This window comes from Myxocyprinus asiaticus, chromosome 46 (genome assembly GCF_019703515.2).
Source record: "Myxocyprinus asiaticus isolate MX2 ecotype Aquarium Trade chromosome 46, UBuf_Myxa_2, whole genome shotgun sequence".
NCBI lineage: Eukaryota > Metazoa > Chordata > Actinopteri > Cypriniformes > Catostomidae > Myxocyprinus > Myxocyprinus asiaticus.
The window spans coordinates 14,336,010-14,359,684 of record NC_059389.1 but is presented as its reverse complement, the minus strand read 5'-3'; the positions used below and the strand labels follow the sequence as shown (position 1 = coordinate 14,359,684).

Below are 23,675 nucleotides of genomic sequence, written 5' to 3'. Positions count from 1 at the left end.
CTTTTTTGTATGAACATGTTACATGATGTCAGTGCGGCCTCCATGGGCGATGGAAAAGCGAGTTCCACAAATCTCACACCTCACTTTACTAGGCTCTGTCTGTGAATCCTCTTTTAGAAATGTAAACTCTTTTTGAAGATCCTCATTAAATGTACATGCACGCTTCCATTTTTCCAGCTGCAATTTCTTCTGTGTGCTGTTTCAAACTGACTCCTCAATCAGTTCACTATCTGGATGTCTATTGATAGGGGATTGTGATTAATCCAATCATGTACTTCAAAACAGGAAAAACAGGACGTCTGGCCACCCTAACATATAGCCTTTTTCATTGTGAAATAATGTGTTTGAGTGGCTCTTGAAACCACAGTATGAAACCACATAGGCCCAATGTATGACCCAGTGTATGATCTAGTAAATTATGTGAGTTGAGGAGTCATTTGAAACAAATATTGTTTTCTCTCATAATATTACTTGTTGTTCTTCTTGGCTAAGCCAGTGAAACAGGGATGTTTTGGGTCTTGAGTCCATGCAAAGTTTACTCAGGTGGATCAACCCATGAGTCAGCTAGAACTGAGGCTAAATGATGTGAGGACTAATACCAGCAGACGACCATTAGGAGGCGGTAACGAAGCGTGATTCGAAACTCTGTTGAGCCAATTGTTAGATCTTCAAAACATCCAACATGAGTACAACCCAGTTTTACTAGACCATTAAATCGGGTTGTTTCAAGCGGAACCTTCGACAACAACATCAGAAAACAGACATACTTACTTGGCTGATTTGATGTCTTAAAAGTGACTACACGCTGACAAAAACAACATTAACTATGCCAGAAACAGAAGCAGGATTTTATTATTAACGTGCTGCTGTTGTCTTTCTGAGCATAGTGGAGAACAAGAGCTGATTGGATTATAAGGACACACACACACACACACACACACACACACACACACACACACACACACACACACACACAAAAGCAGACTGGACAACATCAAGGGTTATTATGAGGCCACAAAACCAGCAGTATCAGTCTGCGCCATTAGGTGGAAGTATAAACCATTTAAAAAAGCGCTGAACGTCAAGGGCTTGAGGCAAAATTGCTCTTGTAAACATGTTGTTTCTTGAGATGCATTAAAAGAATAGTTCACCCAAAAAATGTGCTAATTATTTACTCACTCTCATGCCATCCCAGATATGTATGACTATCTTTCTTCTGCAGAACACAAACGAAGATTTTTAGAAGAATATTTCAGCTCTGTAGGTCCATACAATGCAAGTGAATGGTGATGAAAACTTTGAAGCTCCAAAAAGCACATAAAGGCAGCATAAAAGTAATCCATAATACTCCAGTGGTTTAATCCATGTCTTCTTAAGCAATCTAGTCGATTTTGGGTGAGAACAGACCAAAAAATAACTCCTTTTTTACTGTACATCTTGCCATTGCAGTCTGTAGGCACGATCATGATTTCAAGCTAGATTAAACGTCCTAGCGCTTGACGTATAGAAAGAGCTAGGAAGTGAAGTCGAGCTTGCCAAGAAGACTGCAGATATCAAGATAAATCTTGAAAAATTAAAATCTTGATAAAACTATAGTGAAAAAGAAGTGTAAAAGTAATGTGCCATGCATTTCCACCCAGTTGAAATGATCAGAGGTGGGTAGTAACATGCTACATTTACTCCATTACATTTACTTTTTGGGGGAAAAAAATACTTTTAGAGTAGGTTTAAAAGTTGGTAAAGTAAATTTCTAAAGAATAAAAATTTACTTTTACTTCTTTACAAAGGGTAGCGTTCCTGTTGTTTAATTCCTGTGAGTTTAATTTTGTTAATGTGTAATTTATTGAGATATTATTGAATGGGACTTTTACAACAGCGGAAGTTTACAGCTACGCACACTGTCATAAACTGTCACTCAAGCCGAGTCCATCACTGCTGCAGCATCAATCTCTTCAAAGTGAAGCACTTTCTTCACTCCACACAGTGGAAAGAAGTTTGTCATGCAATGCCTTCATTTAACACCAAGACAAGCGGATATTTCAAGATTAAAATCTCAGCTTCAATTTAAGGCAGCACATTGAGGTAAATTGTGGCTCTAATAATAATGCAGGCTTTTCTGTGTAATGTGATGGTCAATTTCAGGGAGATTCTGTAACTGGGCTCTTGAGACATCAGTTTTTAAGTGTACATTTTTAAATCTGTGCAGCAATATATCAGTGCTCTTTGTCCCGCGTCCAGCATGTCATGAGCAGTATTTATCCCACACCCTCTCAGGGATACTGGAAACTATCACAGCTACTTCGGGCTGATTAACTGTATAAATCCATGTAAACATCCAAGTTAAGTGTAAACAAATGCCTTTTGCTGTGCCGTTCGCATGATTGACAACTGGAGCGCGAACAGACAGCATTTTCTGCGTGTGCACTGCGAAGCGCGCACGTGAGAGATGTGCGGGCGCGAGGAAATCGTATGGCGAACAGAGTGGCTGTGTCTGAAATCGTTCACTCATTCATTATTTCCTATATAGTGAATGGCAGTGAGTGCACTATATCTCAACAGTGAGTGAACAAAATGAGTGAGTGAATTTTGACGCTGACGTATACACCGAGCATCGGAGCTCTGGGGCTGTTGCAGAAACAGCGTCACATATGAACTTTTAAAATACTTGGGCTTTACTTGTTATTCTTATTAAATAATATATTAATACAATAAATCTTCATTCTGTTTTTCATATTTAATATATATGTTAACATAAAGAGTAAAAAGAGTTTTATTAAATGTACATTATTGTATTTATTTGTTATACTTTAGTATCTTTAAACTCCGATACAAGCATTTCTGAGCACATTGCGCCCTCATCCGACCATAAACAGCACCAAAGTTATCATAACCTAAATTTTTAACTGAATATTTAAATCATCCACAGAATTATCATTTCCACAGTGTGCAGTCTCCTGAGTTAAAATAATGTCACCTCAGTGAATTATTTAGTAAATAAAGAATTCTTCAGCTTAATAGCAAAATTCTGTATAAATATAAATAAAGAGTACAAAGAGTATCTGTATGTTTTTCCTCCCTATATGTTATTATGTTATTTTAATCAAGTAATGATTTGTCAAAAAATAATTTTATACATTCAGCATGAAATAAAACATTGCAGGAGTGAGCAGTAAACTCTCAGCTTGTACGTCTTCCCCGCGGTGGATTATGGGCAATAACCATCGTTGAGTGTACATCAAATCAAAGAGTGCATTGTGGGTAAGAATGAGTGAACAAAAGTAGGGAATGAGTTACTTAGAATTCAAACACACCTACAAAATGGTGGACACACGAACTAGTGCACTATATAGTGGATGGGGGCAGTTTCAGACAGCGAGTGTTCCGTGACCGGGGTTGGTGCCCTACCCAGGCTGCATACTCTGCGTTTAGGGAGCAGCGGTACTGCTGTACAGAACTAATGATCTAAATTTTTTCGACACTGAAAACTGTAACTACACTGAAATAAGAATCCACGCAAGACATTAAAAGCTATGAAATAGCGAAAGTAGGCATTAATAAAGCATGATCTTGCTTTGGTTTTTATTTCAGCATTATATATAATGTCCCTGTTGGACATTTTCACGTTTTCACCATAATATTTACTAGAAAGGTTTCCAAACCTCTCTTCTTACTGACAAATTCATCCAGATCTGACAAGAGCCCTCAAAGGGATAGTTCACTCAAAAATGAAAATTCTCTCATCATTTACTCACCCTCATGCCCGATGTGTATGACTTTCTTTTATCTGCTGAACACAAATTAAGCTCTTTTGGTCCATAAAATGCAAGTGAATGGGTGTCAACATTTTAAAGCTAAAAAAAAAATAAAATCAAATAAGTCAGCATAAACGTAATTCATAAGACTGCAGTGGTTAAATCCAAATCTTCAGAAGCGATGTGATATGAGAATGTGTGGATGAGAAACAGATCACTTTTACATTCTTCTTCTTATGTTTTTGGTGATTCACATTCTTCATGCATAGACCCTCTACTAGGCAGGGAGAAGTATGTCTAGCAAAAAATGACAAATATTGATCTGTTTTTCACCCACGCCTACCATATCACTTCTGAAAATATGGATTTAACTACTGGAGTCTTATGGATTACTTTTATGCAACCTTTATGTGCTTTTTGGAGCATAAAATGTTTGGCACCCATTCACTTGCATTGTACTGACCTACAGAGCTGAAATATTCTTCTAAAAATCTTAATTTGTGTTCTGCAGAAGAAAGAAAGTCATACACATCTGCAATAATTTTCCAACTGATCTTTTTCCCAAGTCTGTCTGTCTATCTATCATCAGCCATCTTAGCCTATCTATCTATCTATCTATCTATCTGTCTGTCTATCTATCTATCTATCTATCTATCTCTTTGTCCGTCCGTCCATCCGTCCATCCATCTATCTATCAGCAAAAATGCCATCCATTTATGAGTCTGTCAGTGTCAGTCTATACATCTATGGTATGTATGAGCCTGTCTGTCTGTCTTAAGACACCATCAATTTCACATCCTTACAATGGCTTCTTCATGCATGGATGAATCTTTATTCCTTCATCTTTAAGAGACAATATGTATTCTATTTTACCTGAGGACACTAAACTTATGAAGAGAAAAGAGCAATTCTTTTAAATTCATGCATACTAACAAATGCGACTGATCGTGACACATTTAAAACAAGTCACCAGTTTTGTGTATCATATGGCCCCTGTGAGGCATTCTGCCCTGGTTTTTCTTCACAGCAGATCACACACAGAACTTTTTAAAAGGTCCATTATGGGCTGGTGCCTTTTCATTTGAATGAACTTTTCAATAAGCATGGAGTACAAGGGAAAAAAGTGTGACTGGGAAACTCAGACTGAGTCACGCAAGAAAATAAGTGTTTGCAAAGAGAACTGTAAGGATCACAAGGATGATGAGTCAGGGGCAGGCCAGTGTCTGGTATTTGCCTCTGAATATGCACAATCAAGGTTGTAACCAAATACACTACATTACATGTAGAATATACACCAAATGTATATGGACACCCCTTTCTAATGAACTGATTTGTCTATTCCTGTAATATCAGTGAAGACAAATCTCTATGGCATACAATGACATTCTAAAGCATTGTTTGCTTCACACTTTGTGGCAATAGTTTGGTGAGGGCACCTTCTGTGTTCCAGCATGACAATGACCCTGTGCACATAACAAGGTCCATAAAGAAATTATTTACTGAGTCTGATGTGGAAAAACTAGACTAGCTTGCACAATCTCAGACCTGATCCCCATTGAACACCTTTGGGATGAATTGAAACATAGAATGCAAGGCACGCCTATCGCTCAACATCAGTGCCTGACCTCTTGTTAAAATAGTCACACGTATAGATACTTAGAAGTGAACAGGGCCCATTCACAAACCGTCAAAATACATACTGTTTCAAAAGAGTAGCCACATGATAAACATAATATGTATTAACATGAATCTGGTAAAGTTATATCCAATATGCCAACTCCGTTGTCATAAGAGGTGCCATAGAGAGGTGACGTGACAACTTCCTTGTTCACATGAAGCTGATTGGGTAGTTTGCCAGACCGTTGTCTTAAAGGGATAGTTCAACCAAAAATGAAAATTCTCTCATCACTTACTCACCCTCATGCCATCCCAGATGTGTATGACTTTATTTCATCTGCTGAACACAAACAATGATTTTTAGAAGAATATTTCAGCTCTGTAGATCCATACAATGCAAGTGAATGGTGGCCAGAACTTTGAAGGTCCAAAAAGCACATAAAGGAAGCATAAAATTAATCCATACGACTCCAGTGGTCAAATCTATATCTTCAGAAACTATATGATAGGTGTGGGTGAGAAAAATCAAAATCAATATTTAAGTCCTTTTTTACTATAAATTCTCCTTCCTGCCTGGTTGGTGGAGATATGCTTGAAGAATGTGAATCACCAAAAACAAAAGAAAAAGAATGTGAAAGTGGAGGTTAATGGTAAAAAGGACTTAAATTAAGTAAGTTTATCCACCTAGAACAGTAGTATCACAAAAATGACAATTTAGACAACTTTCTAATAATACATGCTTTTATTGAAGAATTTTTGTAAGTGCTTAAACAAAAATATGAGCAAAAATATTTCAAACTTTGAGCCCTCTAGATGTTGAAAAATTTAAATGATTTAATATATATATATATATATATATATATATATATATATATATATATATATATATATATATATATAATATTATTTTGTAATCAACATTATTCAAGAAATGCTGTCTATTGAGCTAAACTTGCATTACATAAACATTCCTTTGATGCAATGGTTTTTAAATTAAAAGTTATATATGGGTATGGTGTTCAAGTGTCGACATACTTTTGGCCATGTAGTATTTTAAAGATTGAAGGACAACCATATTTAATTTATAAAGGTCACTGAAAAACCATATTGATCTGCCACTATGCTGAATATTGGAAGTGATGTGTCTCCATTAATGTCTATAGTGGTTACGGCACTGAGCACAATGTAGAAAAACTGAAAAAGTTCAGTTAAACTTGTTTGCATACGTATTGGCGGCATAGGCTTTGTATGTCTTAATTTCCTAGTGGACACTGTCCTTTGCACTCTTAATTAACCTTTATACTGAGTCTCCAAGAATATGTTTGAATAATCTTTGTTACCCCCAGATTTCGGATGGCAGCCACAGCCCTGAAAAGACTGTCATTGTTGAGCCTCGTACTGACAGTTTAGAAGAGGTACTGGAACGAAGGCCCGAAGGCAGTCTTATCTACTCTATCAATGATCGGCCACCCTGGTACCTCTGCATTCTTCTGGGTTTCCAGGTGAGAGACAAAAGTCTTAAATGCGACTGATCTCCAGTTAGTCTTGTTCAGAGGCACATGACTTAAACCCCACCACAGGTGAAATGACTTACAGGATATGCACATATTTCTTTCTAAGTGGACCAGTCTATCCTGAATTGAACTTTTGACATGGTGGACCTTTAATAGCCTTTAGTGTTGAACTGACTGCATGAGGGTAGAGTTCTCATTGTGGCAGGAAAAGAAAAAGTGGGCGTGTAATAAGTTAGGTGGGCTTTGCTGTTCAAAGTATGATCAGAGTGACATTAAAAAACATTAACACCTTAATACCCAGGGATGCCGCCCTGGGATGTCTGAGGTTTTGTAAATCTGCTTATTTTATAGCACATCTCATCTTTAATGGGTGTACAGTGTCAGCATTGCGCTACATGACCCATACATTGTTGAAATACTCAGCCAGCCTAATGTCACTTACCCCTTGACCTCAGATCTCAGTTCTTTTCTGATGCGTTTTTCAAGTTTAGAGTGTAAAACTAAAAGTGAACATCATCTACACTGTAAGTGAGCAGTATTGATTATAATGGGAGAACTCTGCACACAGACAGGAGTTTGCACTGAACTGTGGGCTCAAACATGCGTGTAAAACTGTGCATACCATTTGCATACCAGTCGTAACACTCGCTTGCAGAATAGACAGATTTATTGATTATAGTGGCAGCATTCTTATTGGTTGGCTGTTGATCTTGCTTGTTGTGTAAAACAGTTGTTCTAAACAAGAATAAATGTGGTTTGAGCACAATATATTAAGTGTGGAAAATGATTGGCTGCTGAGAAAATGAAAGTTGAAACCATTGAAATTGACATTTACAAACCAAAATTGCCCATTTTCATATTCAGTCGCAGTCATGTGAATAATTTGCATATAGAATATGCAAAATTTCCAATATTGTAAATAATTTACTTTTGCATATTGCGCCTAAATGTGGGTACTGAAACAGAACAGTTGAGAATGTCTGGTGCACACAGCGTAATTGAACTTTTTGATCATAATGGGAGCGTTCTGATCGGTTGAGTGGTCATGCTTGCTTGCAGTGTAGATAGTTTGTTGATTATAATTGGAGCATTATGACTGGTCACTATGCTTGCTTGCAGTGTACGTAGATACAATGTAAAATAGCATTCACACGGACCATGATTTGCAGCGTCAAAGTGACTGGAATTCAGCATTTTAGCAACCAACAGTTCAGTGACTGTTCACACTGCTGGTCGCCCTTACGTTATTGGTGGGTTGCACAACTAGCCATAGCTTTTGAAAATCTAATCGCAAATTAAATGTATACATTAGATATTACATTTGTTTATAAACTGCAGAAGTGCATAATGCATCATATAAACAAGATGAACATTATGAAGTAGAAGAAGAAGCAGCCTTTATTCTGTCACACATTATACATTTGCATATATACAGTGAAATTCTTTTTTTCACTCAGAGTGCAGGGGCAGCCATGATACGGTGCCCCTGGAGCAGATAGGGTCAAGGGCCTTGCTCAAGGGCCCAACAGTGGCATCTTGGCGGTGCTGGGGCTTGAATCCCCGACCTTCTGGTGTTAAAGGGATAGTTCACCCAAAAATGAATTCTCATCATTTACTCACTCTCATGCCATCCCAGATGTGAATGACTTTCTTTCTTCTACTGAACACAAACAAAGATTTTTAGAAAAAGATCTCAGCTCTGTATGTCCATACTCTATACAATGCAAGTGAATGGTGGCCAGAACTTTGAAGGTCCAAAAAGTATATTAACTCAGCACACAATTAATTAATTCACTCCAGTAGCTAAATACATATCTTCAGAAGTGATAGGATAGGTGTGGGTGAGAAACAGATCAATATTTAAGTGATTTTTTTACTATCAATCTCCCCTTTCATTTTCACATTCTTCATGCATATCAGAGAGGAGAACTTATAGTAAAAAAAAAGGACTTAAATATTGATCTGTTTCTCATCCACACCTATCCTATCGCTTCTGAAGATATGGATTTAACCACGAGTCATATGGGTTATTTTATGCTGCCTTTAGGTGCTTTTTGGACCTTCAAAGTTCTGACCACCTTCAACTTGCATTGTTTGGACCTACAGAGTTGAGATATTCTTCTAAAAATCTTTGTGTTCAGCATAAGAAAGAAAGTCACATCTGGGATGACATAAGTGTGAGTGAGCAAATGATGAGACAATTTAAATTTTTGGGTGTACTATCCTTTAAATTAAAATCACTTGCCCAACAGTTTTAACACTTTTTTTCACACATCATTTTTTTAAAAGCGATTCATTGTGTCTGCTCATTTGCATAAATGTAATATTTTCTCAACTTTGTTTGCACTGCTGGATGCATCCACATCTCACTGCCAACATCTCTATCACTTATGACACTTGCCATCTCTCATTAAAAATGAATGACTTCCAGTTGCTATGTCTTTGCAAATCACTCTGTGTGAATGGACCTCATCTTCTCCAGCGATTTAATCGACTGTTAGTGTAAACACATCTCAAGGCTTTGCTGCTGCTCCGGGGTGTGTTATTCCCTATTAAGCTGGCTGTAGCTGATTTTTCCAATGATTTTCAGGTGTTAGCTTCATTAAAATAATCACCGGCCAGCAGGGACGGACTGGCCACAGGGAGAACCGGGACTTTTCCCGGTGGGCCGGCCACGAAACGGGGTCGAATGGTCAGCGATAAGCAGAAACTGGCCGCCGCGTTATGCCAAACGGGCCGCGACTGGCTAAAGAGGGCCGCAAAACTGCACCGCGATATGCCGAAGGGGGCTACGATATGCAGAAAAGACATCGACCCAAACTCAAGTTAATGGCTTCAAGCACTGAAAAGACACGTTTTGTTTTATCAAAATCATTCTGTCACTGAGAAGATCTGATAAGATGACAAGCTGATCGGAACTTTTTTTTATCACATCCAGCTGCATATCATCACAAACACTGATTAAAATCCATAGTGATTCTGTCATTATGCATAAATAATACAGAAGCAACTAATGATGGATAAAAATAAGCTTGACGGACATTTTACAGTTTTGGTGCATTTTAAAATATAACCTTGTGAAAGCCAATCGAACCATGAAGAAAATGCAACATTGTTACTATTTCAGCCCCAGTTTCGGAACAATCAAGCAAGCTACAGGTCTGAAAACGCCCCAAATCTCTCTATTGCAATTGCATTTTTACTCATGTTGTTATTTTGTCAGTGAGAGACAGTTGCGGTGAGTCGCTATGTGTGTCACCCCTCCACCATTTTTAATCAGCAAGTGTGTCATGCCTCTGACTGAAAAGAGCGAGATCGCGGCAAAACAGTCTGCATATGTGACACCCTTAGCCAAAACGAGTTTTTTGAGTCTACTAGTATAGAGCCAGCTTTATGCACATCTGATGTTGGAGGTGCGTGGAACGTGATCCAAAGGGCTCCACATTTACACATCCACATGACAGATGGAGATCAAAGCGCACTGGGAAGGGGGAGAGGGAGGAGAGAAAGGGCAGGAGGGTAAACGAGGGACTCGCATCGACATGTGAGGTAAGAAGATGTGCTAAATGTGAAGAGGAGTACAAAGAAGAAACTTCACTCCTCCGGTATGCTCACTTTTATATCTCCGGCAACACGGAGGGGAGGAAAAGGCAGGGAGAGACCTGGTATTTCATGTCAGTGAGAACTCCCTCCAAGCCCCCGTCTCTTTTTTGCTTTCACTACCACTGTTTTTACACTAATGCATGTCCATTTAGTGTTATGAAATGAAGTTCAATTCAAAACTGTTTTGCCCAGTCTACTTTGCTTTAGGGAAAAGACAGCTGGGAGAGAGTAAAACCGAACAGCCGAAAAACTATAAAACAACAGGAATTTAACAATGCGTGAATTTACTAATTTATTCCCCCTCGCTCATGCTGTGTAAATTTTCTCTGGTGCACCATCCCTGTATCCACACCGTAATCTCCTGTCAAACCAGCTGTGCTCTCTGCCAATTTGTACTTTTTTAGCCCGACAAATTTATGAAGCTTATTGCTGAGAGTAAAAAGGGGCTATCAATTCACAACAGATAGGCCAACATCTGTCTTTCATTTCTCACACATCTTCCTGGCTCAGTCAGGCCACATTTAAGATTTGCTACATTTTTTTGTGATCATCTGTCTTCTCTAATGTCTCGCCCTCATATCCGGAGGGCGTTTGCAATGAACCTAAGCCTGGTGTCATCCATGTTAGCACTTCATTCCAATCTCTGTTGCCTCATACAGCATTACATACTGGCATTTGGGGGCATCCTGGCAATTCCTCTCATCCTAGCCGAGCCATTGTGCATCAAGGAAAACAATGCTGCCAAGAGCCAGCTCATCTCCACCATCTTCTTTGTCTCAGGCCTGTGCACTGTGCTGCAGACCACAATCGGGACCAGGTACTGGGACTAATGTTCTACAATGTTCCAATACCTCTAACCACATAGATTAAATCATGTTTTTAAGGCCCCATATAATCTCTTGACAAGCATAGTTTTCTGTCCTGTGTTGATGTATTTCCTATTGAAGTAGGTACTGTAGATTGGTCGAGACATATCAAAGGAATGGCTACTTGGTAGTTGGTTAGAAGGGATCTAATTAAAGAGCATTTGATAAGGCAAAACATCTGTGTAGTGCAATTCTCTGAGCATGAATTGCAAATAAATTATAATGCTTTAGTGCAACAAATCAAACACGGCAACAAAATCTGTACAGAACTCAATTTGCACAGCGCAGTTCTCTATTTACTGGTTGCTTCTGAGAGCTAGGTTGTTGAGGATGCAGCAGATCACCTTGATCTGGCATACTCTTTTGGGACTGTGCAGCATAACTCCAGTACTGTGATCCAGACACCTAAATCAGCTCTTTAAAGAGCTCTTTAAAGTGCACTTGTGACTACACTGCTCTTCTTTGTCATTTGATCGTCATTTGATGAGTTACTGCTGCCATGATCAAGAGAAAATGTGCACAAACATTTCTCTCAAACTCTTTTAAATGAAATTCTACTGTCTGCATTCTGTGGGCGGTAATAGTGTGTTGTCAAAAGGATAGTTCACCTATCATTCATCATTTACTCACCCTCATGTTATCCAAACCTGTATGACTATTTTTGTTCTGTGGAACAAAAAAAGATGATGTTAGGCAGAATGCTAGCCTCATGTAAAATAAAAATAAAATAAATGCTATGAAAGTGAATGGTGACTGAGGCTCTCATACACCTAACATCTCCTTTTGTGTTCCATGGAAGAAAGGCAAAAGTTTGACTCCAATGACACAGAGTCATTGTGGAACTCTTATTTTGACAAGACACAGCAAGTGTTCTCTCCTCCACCATGTGGACATCTCCTTACCATATCATATCATATCATAGTGAGAGACAATTCCAGATGACTTAAAAAAAATTTCACGCTCTGACTGATGACACAGTTTGTCAGCGTCAGCTCAACTCGCTCATAGCAGGCACAAGACTTCTCTTCTGTCACCACTTGTTGGCTTAAATATTAAATACCACACGGATGAATGAAAACGCACACTTTTAGCTGCTCTTACACATCTGCACTGCTCTTACACGTTTGGAACACCACAAACACAAGCGGAGTGATATAAATAGTAAAGCGTCCCAGTGCTGATGGTGTGAGCTATTAGCACTCATGGAACGCTTCTCGTCCAGTTAGATTCGAGGACTGGAACTAATTGTTTTACAATAATTTATAATATTAAAATATATTATCTATAATAGAACAACAGTTTAGTGACTTCGCCCTTGTAAATTAAAAAAATTATGTATCCGCAAAAAGTTAATTTTGTTAACTTTTAGGAGTACACTTACTAAAAAGGCATGACCTTCAATTTTAATTTTATGGGGTCTTTTAGGAAATGGGCCACACCCCGGTTGAAAAGACCAGCTCCATCCAAAAGATCACCACCATATGTTGTACATTTGTATTTTCTCCTGGCGTCTACAATAGCTTAACCAGCAAAATTTCCTGGGTTAACTTGCTATGCCAGAAAGCACATGCTGGTCTGTCAGTTTTCCTGGTGAACAGCAAAGGGATGCTAAGCCATTCAGAACCGGCACTGGCATAAACCAGGATCACCATGGAAATTAATGCTGGTTTAAACTGGTCTTTTCAGTAGGGACATACAGTATAAGGCTTTGAATTATTTTTTTAGCTGCTCATTACAATTAAAGGCTTATTACAATGTTTTCTATTACTACTGCCATTGTTTTTTATGACTTAGCCAGTGTAATAGATAAAATGAAAGGCAAAGAAGAAATTAAACATTCTTTTATGTCCTCTCAGATTGCCAATTCTGCAAGGGGGAACTTTTACTTTCATCACCCCCACCTTGGCTATCCTTGCCTTGCCCAAATGGAGATGCCCAGAAATGAGTGCCACCACTTACCCTAATGCCACAGATTCTCCTGCCCTCCTCATAGACAGCGATGAGGTGTGGAAAGTCCGCATCCGTGAGGTACTACTGAACATGTTGTTTAAAACCTGATCAAACTGACTGTAAACTCCTGTAGAGCTAGTAGAGCATGGTGCTAGCAATACCAAGGCCATGGGTTTGATTTCCAGGGAATGCATGTACTGATAAAATGTATAGCTTGAATGCACTTAAGTCGCTATGAATTAAAACATCTGCCAAGTGTATAAATGAGAAGTGCCAAGACAAGAAATGCTTTCCTTACGATGGTGTTTGAACAAGGTGAGTTGTGTAAAAAGGACATGTCTCAAATGTAAGCTTTACATGAGGGAATGACTATAATAACCAACTATGTATTCAAATTATAAGTTGTCAGCTGATTTAAAATACTAAAGTGATTAGAAATGTTTCTTTTTATTAGTGCAATAATTTTCCCTTGTAAAGTTTCAAGTTTAGACAGCAGGATGTCCCGATACCATTTTTTTGGAGAATTTGGAGCTGATGCAGATATAGATACCTGTTTTTTTGTTTTATTTTTATTTTTTGTAATGTTGTCAATCTAATACACTACTGTGAAACAGATGATTTGAGGACAGCATTTTTATTATGTTTCTGCTACTGTTACTCAAATGACATAATTAAAAAAGTTATTTTTAACTCACAAAATCATCAAAAATCACAAACAAATTTTATAGAAGAAATAATGTATATAAAAATATTTACTTTAAACAAAACCAAGAGAGCTGACATGCAAACTTTATTAGTTTCAACAACTGTAATGCAAAAGACATTATCAAAATGATTATTATTATTATTATTATTATTATTATTATTTCTTTTCACAAATTCTGTTTACTTGTTATTTTATTTTTATTCTGTATTCAACAGATTCATTAAATTTTATTGGATGTCTAAAAAAAATTATGAATTAAAAACTTTTATCAAATGAAAATAGAACAACTATTTTTAGTTGTTTATTTTTCAACATAACATTGCATTATTTTTATCCTATGACGTACTTGTATACAGAACCTCATGTGAGGTCATTATAACGATATACTTATATTTTTAGCATTTTTACACTATTATAATTATATAACTGTTTTTTTCATAATAACTTTATATAATAATGTTTTATAGCATAATATTTTAAAGGTTAATTCATTAATTCGTTAATTCAGAAATAATGTTGTACAGATTTGCACTAACACAGAAAAAACAATTTAAAAAACTATTACAACTGCAAAAAAAAAACAACAACTAATAAATGATATAAAGAAAACAAGTTAAACCATACATTTTTCAGTAATTTGCATGGAGATTTTATTACAAAGTCACATTTGTACAATATACAAAAAAACACAGTAAATTAAACATGCAACCCACAGACCATCATATCAGAAAAGGAAATGACTATTTAGGCAAGAAAAGATCACATAAAATATCAGACAAAAGCAGTTTTTACCTTATTTTGGCAGGGGGTGGAAAAAAGACACTGTTTCTTCCCTTTTCATAGATCCAGGGGGCCATCCTAGTGGCCTCAATCCTTCAACTTGTTCTGGGCCTGTCGGGTCTCGTGGGGCTGGTGCTGAGGTTCATCGGGCCGCTGGCCATTGCTCCCACTATCAACCTCATTGGACTTTCGCTCTTCATCCAGTCCGGGCAAAAGTCAGGAGCTCACTGGGGAATTGCTGCTCTGTGAGTTACTGTGGAATTATGCATAACTATGGGAACTGAGGATATACAGTAAAATCTGAGACAAGCAAAGAAATCAAGTGATATCCTGGTAAAGAGACACACAGCTATGTTATAAAACCTTGTGAGCTGCCACCGGCGATAGCATTTAAAGTTGCACTCAATAATCTTTTCCTCAATAAAAAACTTTTATTCCTAAATAAATTAAAAGTAAATCATGAACATATGTATAAAATCATGGCTACTCACATGAGATGAAGACTCCAGTCATATCAGTTACCTTATAAAAGCCATTTTATTTTGCGTGGTGAAAGTTCCCTTATGGGGGCTAAGATGTTAGGATCACATGACCAGCCGAATACTACTCAAGAGGCCATTACTAATTTCAGTAACACCCCCTTATTGGACATTTTCACTCATGGCTGACTGTGAATAGTGAATTTCTACAATGGCATCGGTAACTGAAAACTATTGCTTTTGAATGATGCAGCATTCAGGCTTATTAGGTGTCAGTGTAAGTCCAATACTACAAATATAACAAATGACTGGGTAAAGGGATAGTTCACCCAAAATGCAAAATTCTCTCATCATTTACTCACCCTTATGCCATTCCAGATGTGTAGGACTTTCTTTCTTCTGCTATACACAAATGAAGATTTTTAGATGAATATTTCAGCTCTGTATGTCCATACAATGCAAGTGAATGGGTACCAAAATTTTGAAGCTCCAAAATGTACATTAAGGAAGCATAAAACGAATCCATAAGACTCCAGTGTTTAAATCCACATCATCAGAAGCGATATGATAGGTGTGGGTGAGAAATAGATCAATATTTAACTCCTATTTAACTATAAAATGTGCAAAGAATGCAAATCGGCAAAAAAAAAAAAAAAAAAAAAAAAAAGAAATGTGAAAGTGAAAGTGGAGATTTACAGTAAAAAAAGACTTAAATATTGATCTGTTTCTCACACACACCCATCATATTGCTTGCTTCTGAATATATAGATTTAACCACTGGAGTTGTATGGAATACTTTTATGCTGCCTTTATGTCCTTTTGGAGCTTCAAAATTGTAATACCCATTCACTTGCATTGTTCGGACCAACAGAGCTGAGAAATTCTTCTAAAAATCTTTGTTTGCATTCAGCAGAAGAAAGAAAGTTATACACATCTAGGATGGCATGAGGATGAGTAAATGATGAGAGAATTTATTTTTGGGTGAACTATCCCTTCAGGCATCATAAGCGTGCTCCAAATATGAAGGCTGTTCCAAAAAGTAGAAAACTTAATTTTGCTGCCACAAAAGACATAAGAGCTCATCACAGTGCAATAATGAAAAACATATTTGATGTTCAGGGGCGGGTTTACAATTTCTGAGGCCCCAAGCACTGGCACTGTATCTCTCGGTAACTCAGTGCCACCGGTTCTGTATGGCATAGTACCTCAACAAAAGCCCTCACCACATATCACCCAGGTTCCCTATTCCTCAGTTTCCTACTTTTGAACCCCCCACTTTTTGTCCTTCCTTCTTAACTATAGCCAGAAACTCCCTTTCTCAGCTTCCTCTGCCAGTTCCTTCAAAGACTTTTTTAAAGCTACTCCTATGATGACAATGTCTGTAAATAGGGGCTGCAATGATGTTCCATTAAATCCTCAACTCCCAACCTCCACAGGATAGGTGGCAGTCCTCCATCAATTTTCCATGCACTCTGCAGCCAGATCAGCATGTTTTTTATTTTATTTATTTATTTATATATTTTGGATTTTCTCCCCAATTTGTCATGCCCAATTCCCAATGAGCTCTAAGTCCTCATGGTGGCGTAGTGACTCACCTCAATCCAGGTGTCGGAGGACGTATCTCAGTTGCCTCCGCGTAGACCGTCAATCCGTGCATTTTATCACGTGGCTTGTTGAGTGCATTACCGCAGAGACCTAGCGAGTGTTGAGGCTCACACTATTCACGAGGAGGTTAACCCAACGTGACTCTACCCACCCAAGCAACTGGGCCAGTTGGTTGCTTAGGAAACCTGACTGGAGTCACTCAGCACGCCCTGGATTCAAACTTGCGACTCCAGGTGTGGTAGTCAGCTTCTTTGCTTGCTGAGCTACCCAGGCCCCCCAGATCCGCATATTTTTTATATATTTCCATCTTATATACTTTCACTTGGAGGCTGCAGTGTATTTTTCGACATGTTGCAAAAGGCAGTATTTTATGTAAGCATTGTAGGCAATATTTGTAACAGCATTGTAACAATAAACATACAAGGCATGGCAGCCACTCTGCACACTAGAGCAGAAGAAGAAGAAAAAATCATCAAGCAATCTATCAAGTGCTGAAACTTTGCTTGGTGCAGAAAAACCTGTAATATATTAAACATTGTAACAGTCACCTCTTTGCAACCTCAACTTTTTCAGAAGGCTAAATCTTTGTGACACCTGCACTAAAAACAGCGCAACAAATAAAGGGAACGCAGGTGTCTCATCATACGTTTTTGAGACCTGACGTTCTTTTAACTTGATACGGTGTCTTAAAATGTGCCGGTCCTGCGTGAGACACTGAAGAAATAGTGTGACGCGGTGCAGCAGTTAAAGACATTCGACCTGCACTTGCACTTGTTTACAAAGGAAAACAATGGGAAAACAGATCAGACGCACAAAAAAACAGTTCGGTGTTAACGGCCTCTAACTCATCCATTCGCACATATCTGTGAGTGAAAGCGCGTGGGCGAAACAAGTTCGGAAGTCCTGCATATTTTTCATAAATTTCAAATCCGAACTCAAAGTCCTAGTTTAAAAACTAACACTTCTTCTAAAGTGAACCGCTCTGAAAGCACTGACAACAGTGTATTCACGTGTGTTCCCAGAACAACATGTCACCCCTAAAGCGGTGTTTGCTTTCCTACTGGGGCGAGGGCCCCCCCGACATCCAGGGCCCCACGCAATTGCGTGGTTTGCACGGTGGTTAAAACCACTACTGTTGATGTTTAATGTAGTTAGTGTATAGAAACTAAGCGATTGTTAAAATGTCCTGTTTATCATCAATGTCGCGGCTGCTTCCAAACAGTCATGGAATCTCATAACTAAGTGACCTATTTGGAATGCTCTACTTAGGCAGCAAGTCTGCACGCAACACAAATAGCGTTCCGCTCAGGAGATTTGACTTGCAATTGATTTCAACACAGTTTTGCCAAAAAAGGTACAATGTAAAAAGTGGTAACCTGCAATTATTACATTAATGAGCGATTACTATTTCATGTAACCCTTAAAATACATTTTGTTTGTATAAACTAATGTAGTCAGGTTCAATACAAGTTAAGGTAAATCGACAGCGGTGGGGGGGGGGGGTTGTTGGAGATGAGATGGCTGGTGGACTTCAAGGCACCCCATGACACCGCCCCCTACCTGCAAGATGCCGCCCCGTAAACGTAAAAATACTCACTGTTTCTAAATACAGACACAAGACATAAACAATATCTGTGTTAACATGATTTCAGTGTGATACAATCACTAAAACCCTTTATGTAAGATTTAAAATCTTACCCTTGACCAATTGAAAAGTTATTTATGCTCAATGACTCCAACCAAACATCACACTTTCATATCCTTATTTTGCTATCATAAAAGAGCGGTTGTATCGAGTGACGCAGGACGCTCAGACAAAAGAAGATACAACCCAGCTGTTGATACCGCAGAGCCGTCAGGAAATGTTATTCCTGATGGCTCATTATAATCCGATGGCACGTCACTTAGGGCAGGAAAAGACACTGACCTGACTAATGGCCCATTTCTGTTGGCCGGGCATTCGCGGGGATGTTCGCAGGTGGTATGCGGCATGATGTCAGCTGGTGAATACACCGGCTACCCCAAGAGCGCCATTGCTCCCTCTTCCATTAATCGAGGTCCTGTTCAAAAGAATTGGCATGGACCATTAGAGCGGACAGCACAAGGGTATCACTTTGTGTTGGTTCTGGTGGACTATGCAACGCGATATCCGGAAGCAGTGCCTCTGTGCAACATCTCAGCACATAGTGTTATGGAGGCAATCTTCAGAATAATCTCCCGAGTGCGGATTCTGAAAGAAATCCTCACTGATCAAGGCACTACATTTATGTCACGAACACTATGCGAACTATACAAATTATTGGGGATTAAATCGATTAGCACCAGTGTTTACCATCCACAAACAGACGGGTTGGTGGAACGATTTAATAAAACCCTGAAAAATATGATTCGTACGTTTGTGCACGAGGACGCAGGTGAAAGCTGCACTTAATCCTTTCATTTTACAGACAGACACTTCAGAAAGGGGGCTGGGGCGGTGCTCTCACAGGTGGTGGAGGGGGAGGAACACCCGGTACTTACATTATTCGCAAGCTCTCACTGAGGGAGACTAAGTACAGCACCATTGAAAAAGAATGTCTTGCCATCAAGTGTGCCGTCCACACTCTCTGGTACTACCTGTTGGAACGGACCTTCACCCTCTGTTCAGATCACGCCCCACTCCAATGGCTCCACTGCATGAAAGATACCAATGCGCGGATCAGCCGTTTAGGTTCGAGGTGGTCCACAGACCAGGGGCACAGATGGCTGTCGCGGACTTCCTTTCCAGAAATGGGGGGGAGTGATGGGCAGACTGGGTGACTCCCCGGCCTGAGTCAGGTGGTGGGGATATGTGGTGGTGGGGGCGTGGACGAGCATTCGTCCAGAGAGAGAGAAAGTAGTAAGGGTTCACACACCTGAGCGTTATAATGTCTAACACCTATTTCTGATTGCAGTAAGCACTGGGGAGAGTGATAAAAAGGTACCACACCAGAGATGAGGGAGAGAGAGCTACCTGTCTGAAAGAGACTGTGTTTGTCTACATAAAGAGTGTTATGCTGAAAAGCCCTTTTGAGTTTATTAAAAGTTATACCTTTGAGTTGAAGCCCAAGTTTCCTGCGTCCTCCTTTCCCTCCCTTCCTTGAACGTCTACAAGTTATATTCAATTTTACAACTAAAAATATTCAAACTCTGCATGTGGCTCTTGCAATGGAAGGCCTTCTCAAAACAAACATCCTTTAGGGTTCACTGTATTTCTGTTCAGATCAACCCTCTTAATTGTTTTCACAGTGCTCAAATCCTTTGCTGAAAAACACAGTTCATCACTCATCTTCAAGTGTTCCTAAGGGAATACATTAATCATGCCATCAGTCTTGGCTTCTCACCCCTCAGACAGACCCTCCCTATCCAGGTGTCTCAGAATAAACAAAGAGGTTTTAGTTGTATATGTGTGTGTGTAACTCATTAGCACACATAGTAACCAGCCCATCCTAAACCTTGTCAGTAAGATTCAGGATGTGGCTTTTAGCAGCATTAACCAAATGTGTGCTGGTTTTGTGTGTTTTTGCAGATATGCTCTTAGTTTATGTTTACTTAAATTCAGTTACTTAAATTACCTTTCATAAAAAAAAAAAATCAAGCAGATGTCATTTATAAGGCTTTCAAATTAAATTTCACATTAAACCAATCCTTAATCATAATCATAATCCTCTTCCTGATTCTAGTCTAATCCTTAATCTGATCCTCACTAGTCTTAATCCTAAAGATCACTTGCAGCATATACATGTACAGTATGTAAACCTTTTTTTGTATAAGAATCAGAATTGAAATGAATTAGTAGAAGTGATGTCAGTTCACCAATTCACAAATTAAAAATTTAGTAAATTTATGTTTAAACAGTTTGGAGAGTATTTTGCTTTGTTTAAAGTTACTGTGGGATTCAAAGTTGTTTACATACAGTGCACATAGAAAATGTGGGATTCAAACTAATTTAAACCTGGGAATAAACTGAAAATATAAGGATTAAAAAAAAAATTATGAAGGAATGTTATGACATAAAACAATAAAAATGATTTACACTATTTCTATGTCACTAATCAATAAACAAATTTGTAACACTGACCATGATCAAATAATTTTGGATAATCATCCATTCCAGTTTAAGTGCATGCTGTAATTAAATCAAAAGGGGGACTTAACAAATATTAAACAATTCTGAAAATGTTGTTAATTTTTCAGTTCAACTTTTCCATCAAATTGTTATGCTGAATCTGATAATATATAATTTGTAATCTTGTTTATTATTATTTAATTAGAAAAATGCAAAAAGAAGCATTTTCTTGGACTTTTGAACCATGTTAAAGATATGTGAGAATTCCCATGGCTATACTTTTAAATAATAAAAGATGAATTGTCATTTGAATGATATAGATGTCTATAATGATAAAGAAGTCTATAATGATCTCTTAAAATATTCTTTCTACAGAACTGTTTGCCTCATTCTTCTATTCTCCCAGTATCTGAGCAAAGTCAACGTTCCTCTCATTGCTTATAAGGACAAGAAGTGGAAAGTATTTCAGTACCCTCTCTTCAAACTCTTTTCTGTGAGTGTATTTTTATATAATTATCTATAGCTATATGATATAGAAATATATATAATATAAAATTACATAGATAAATTGATATCTTATATAAATATGTAGTAAATCACAACATATTCTATATTTTAATTATAGTCAAAAAAGAAATCTGTAAATAACAAATAATCAAAGAATAAATATTTATGAATCTATCATGCAGTAACACTTTACAACAAGGTTATATACGTATGTTATATGTATGTTAACATTAGTTAATACAATACAGTAACATGAACTAATCATGAACAATACTTTTACAACATTTATTAGTCTTGGTTAATGTTAATTTCTACATGCTGTATACTTAAACATTTTAAACATTAAAAGTTAGCATCAGTTAATGTATTATGAACTAACATGAACTAACAATGAACAATAATGTATTAATAAATGAACATTAACCAAGATTAATTAATCTTGTAAAATATTATAATTCATTGTTAGTTCGTGGTACCTAATGCATTGACTGGTGTTAAAAAATAGACAGGGGCATCAATTTGTTTTAAAAAGTGGTTTGGACAGGTGGGGGGGTGGGCATTCTGACATCATGAAGTGGTGAAACTCGTGAATATTGATTAGGTTACATGCAGATAATGTCAAATAATCTTTTACTGTTTTCATACAATAAATATAAATTTTTGATGACTAATTCAAGTGCTGTAATATATATGGCACATAATTAATTTGATAACTTGATCCATTAACCCAACACTGTAAGTTTTGTAAGTACAAAACTACTTTTGTACATTAATTTGACCTAATCCATTCAATGAAACTGATTTAATCTGAATGAAAGACATTAGCCTAAAAAACTTTATACAATTCAATTAAGTAAGGGGGCTTAAGATTTATGGGGGTTTAGAAATAACTACCTCTAAAATACAACCCAATCTGTAGAGATCCTGTTGAGAGAGTCGTAAGACAGGTTAAACTAAAAATTACGGTAATTGGGAAATAGTTTTGAGCTTTAGCGCTCCACCAAAATTCCCCAGGGCTCATGCTTCCAAATGACACTGGCATGTAAAAGTATGTTGCTTTTATATCCAGCTTTTGAAGGTACAATGCAAAAATTACATTCTTAAACATATACATGTACAGTATGTAAACCTTTTTTGTATAAGAATCAGAACTGAAATGAATTAATAGAAGTGATGTCAGTTCACCAATTCACAAATGATATATTGAGTAAATTCATGTTTAAACAGTTTGGAGAGTATTTTGCTTTGTTTAAAGTTACTGTGGGATTCAAAGTTGTTTACATACAGTGCACATAGAAAATGTGGGATTCAAACTAATTTAAACCTGGGAATAAACTGGAAATGTAAGGATAAATAAAAAATAATTACATTATTGTTATGACATAAATGCTATGACATAAAACAATAAAAATGATTTTACACTATTTCTATGTCACTAATCAGTAAGCAAATTTATAACACTGACCATGATCAAATAATTCTTGGATAATCATCCATTCCAGTTTGAGTGCATGCTGTAATTAAATCAAAAGGAGGACTTAACAAATATTAAAGAATATGGCACATAATTAATGTGATTAAAAAAAACTTTCTACAATTCAATTAAGTAAGGGTAATGATTTATGGGGGTTTAGAAATAATTACCTCTAAAATACAACCCAATCTGTAGAGATCCTGTTGAGAGAGTCGTAAGACAGGTTAAATTTAAATTATGGCAATTGGGAAATAGTTTTGAGCTTTAGCGCTCCCTCAGGATGCCCCAGGGCTCATGCTTCTGAATGACACTGGCATCTAAAAGTATGTTGCTTTTAAATTCCAGCTTTTGAAGGTACAATGCAAAAATTAAATTCTTAAACAGTATTGTTGTCTTGTTTTCCAGTACAAATCTTAAACATCCTTGATACAAGATCAACTTACTTGAGAAGCAAAATTGCTAAATATATTTAGACATGTTTTCAGAGAATGTCTTGAAAATAGTTTCTTTTTCTGACCTTGTTGGCAGTTTTTCTTGTTTTAAGCATATAACTTTCACTTAAAGGCATAGTTCACCCAAAAATGAAAATTCAGTCATTGTTTACTCACCCCTGTGTTGTTATTACCCTATATGACTTACTTTCCTTTTCTTAACTCAAAGAGAGAAATTGTGAAAAAAATTGTGCTCAGTGGTGTCATAAAATGGCAGTTTATGGTGACCACCTCTTCAAGCTTC

At 37.5% G+C, this 23,675-nt stretch overlaps 1 protein-coding gene across 1 annotated transcript in view; it reads left to right on the top strand.

The window, feature by feature from the left end:
* The window catches only part of si:dkey-106n21.1 (solute carrier family 23 member 2), a 39,482-nt gene that overhangs the window by 2,912 nt on the left and 12,895 nt on the right, over positions 1-23,675 (top strand). Inside the window, exons 2-6 of the mRNA XM_051690308.1 lie at positions 6,716-6,871; positions 11,146-11,303; positions 13,209-13,380; positions 14,852-15,033; positions 21,335-21,452. Of these exons, the coding sequence (XP_051546268.1) occupies positions 6,716-6,871; positions 11,146-11,303; positions 13,209-13,380; positions 14,852-15,033; positions 21,335-21,452 (786 nt within the window). The remainder of the gene's footprint in view (positions 1-6,715; positions 6,872-11,145; positions 11,304-13,208; positions 13,381-14,851; positions 15,034-21,334; positions 21,453-23,675) is intronic.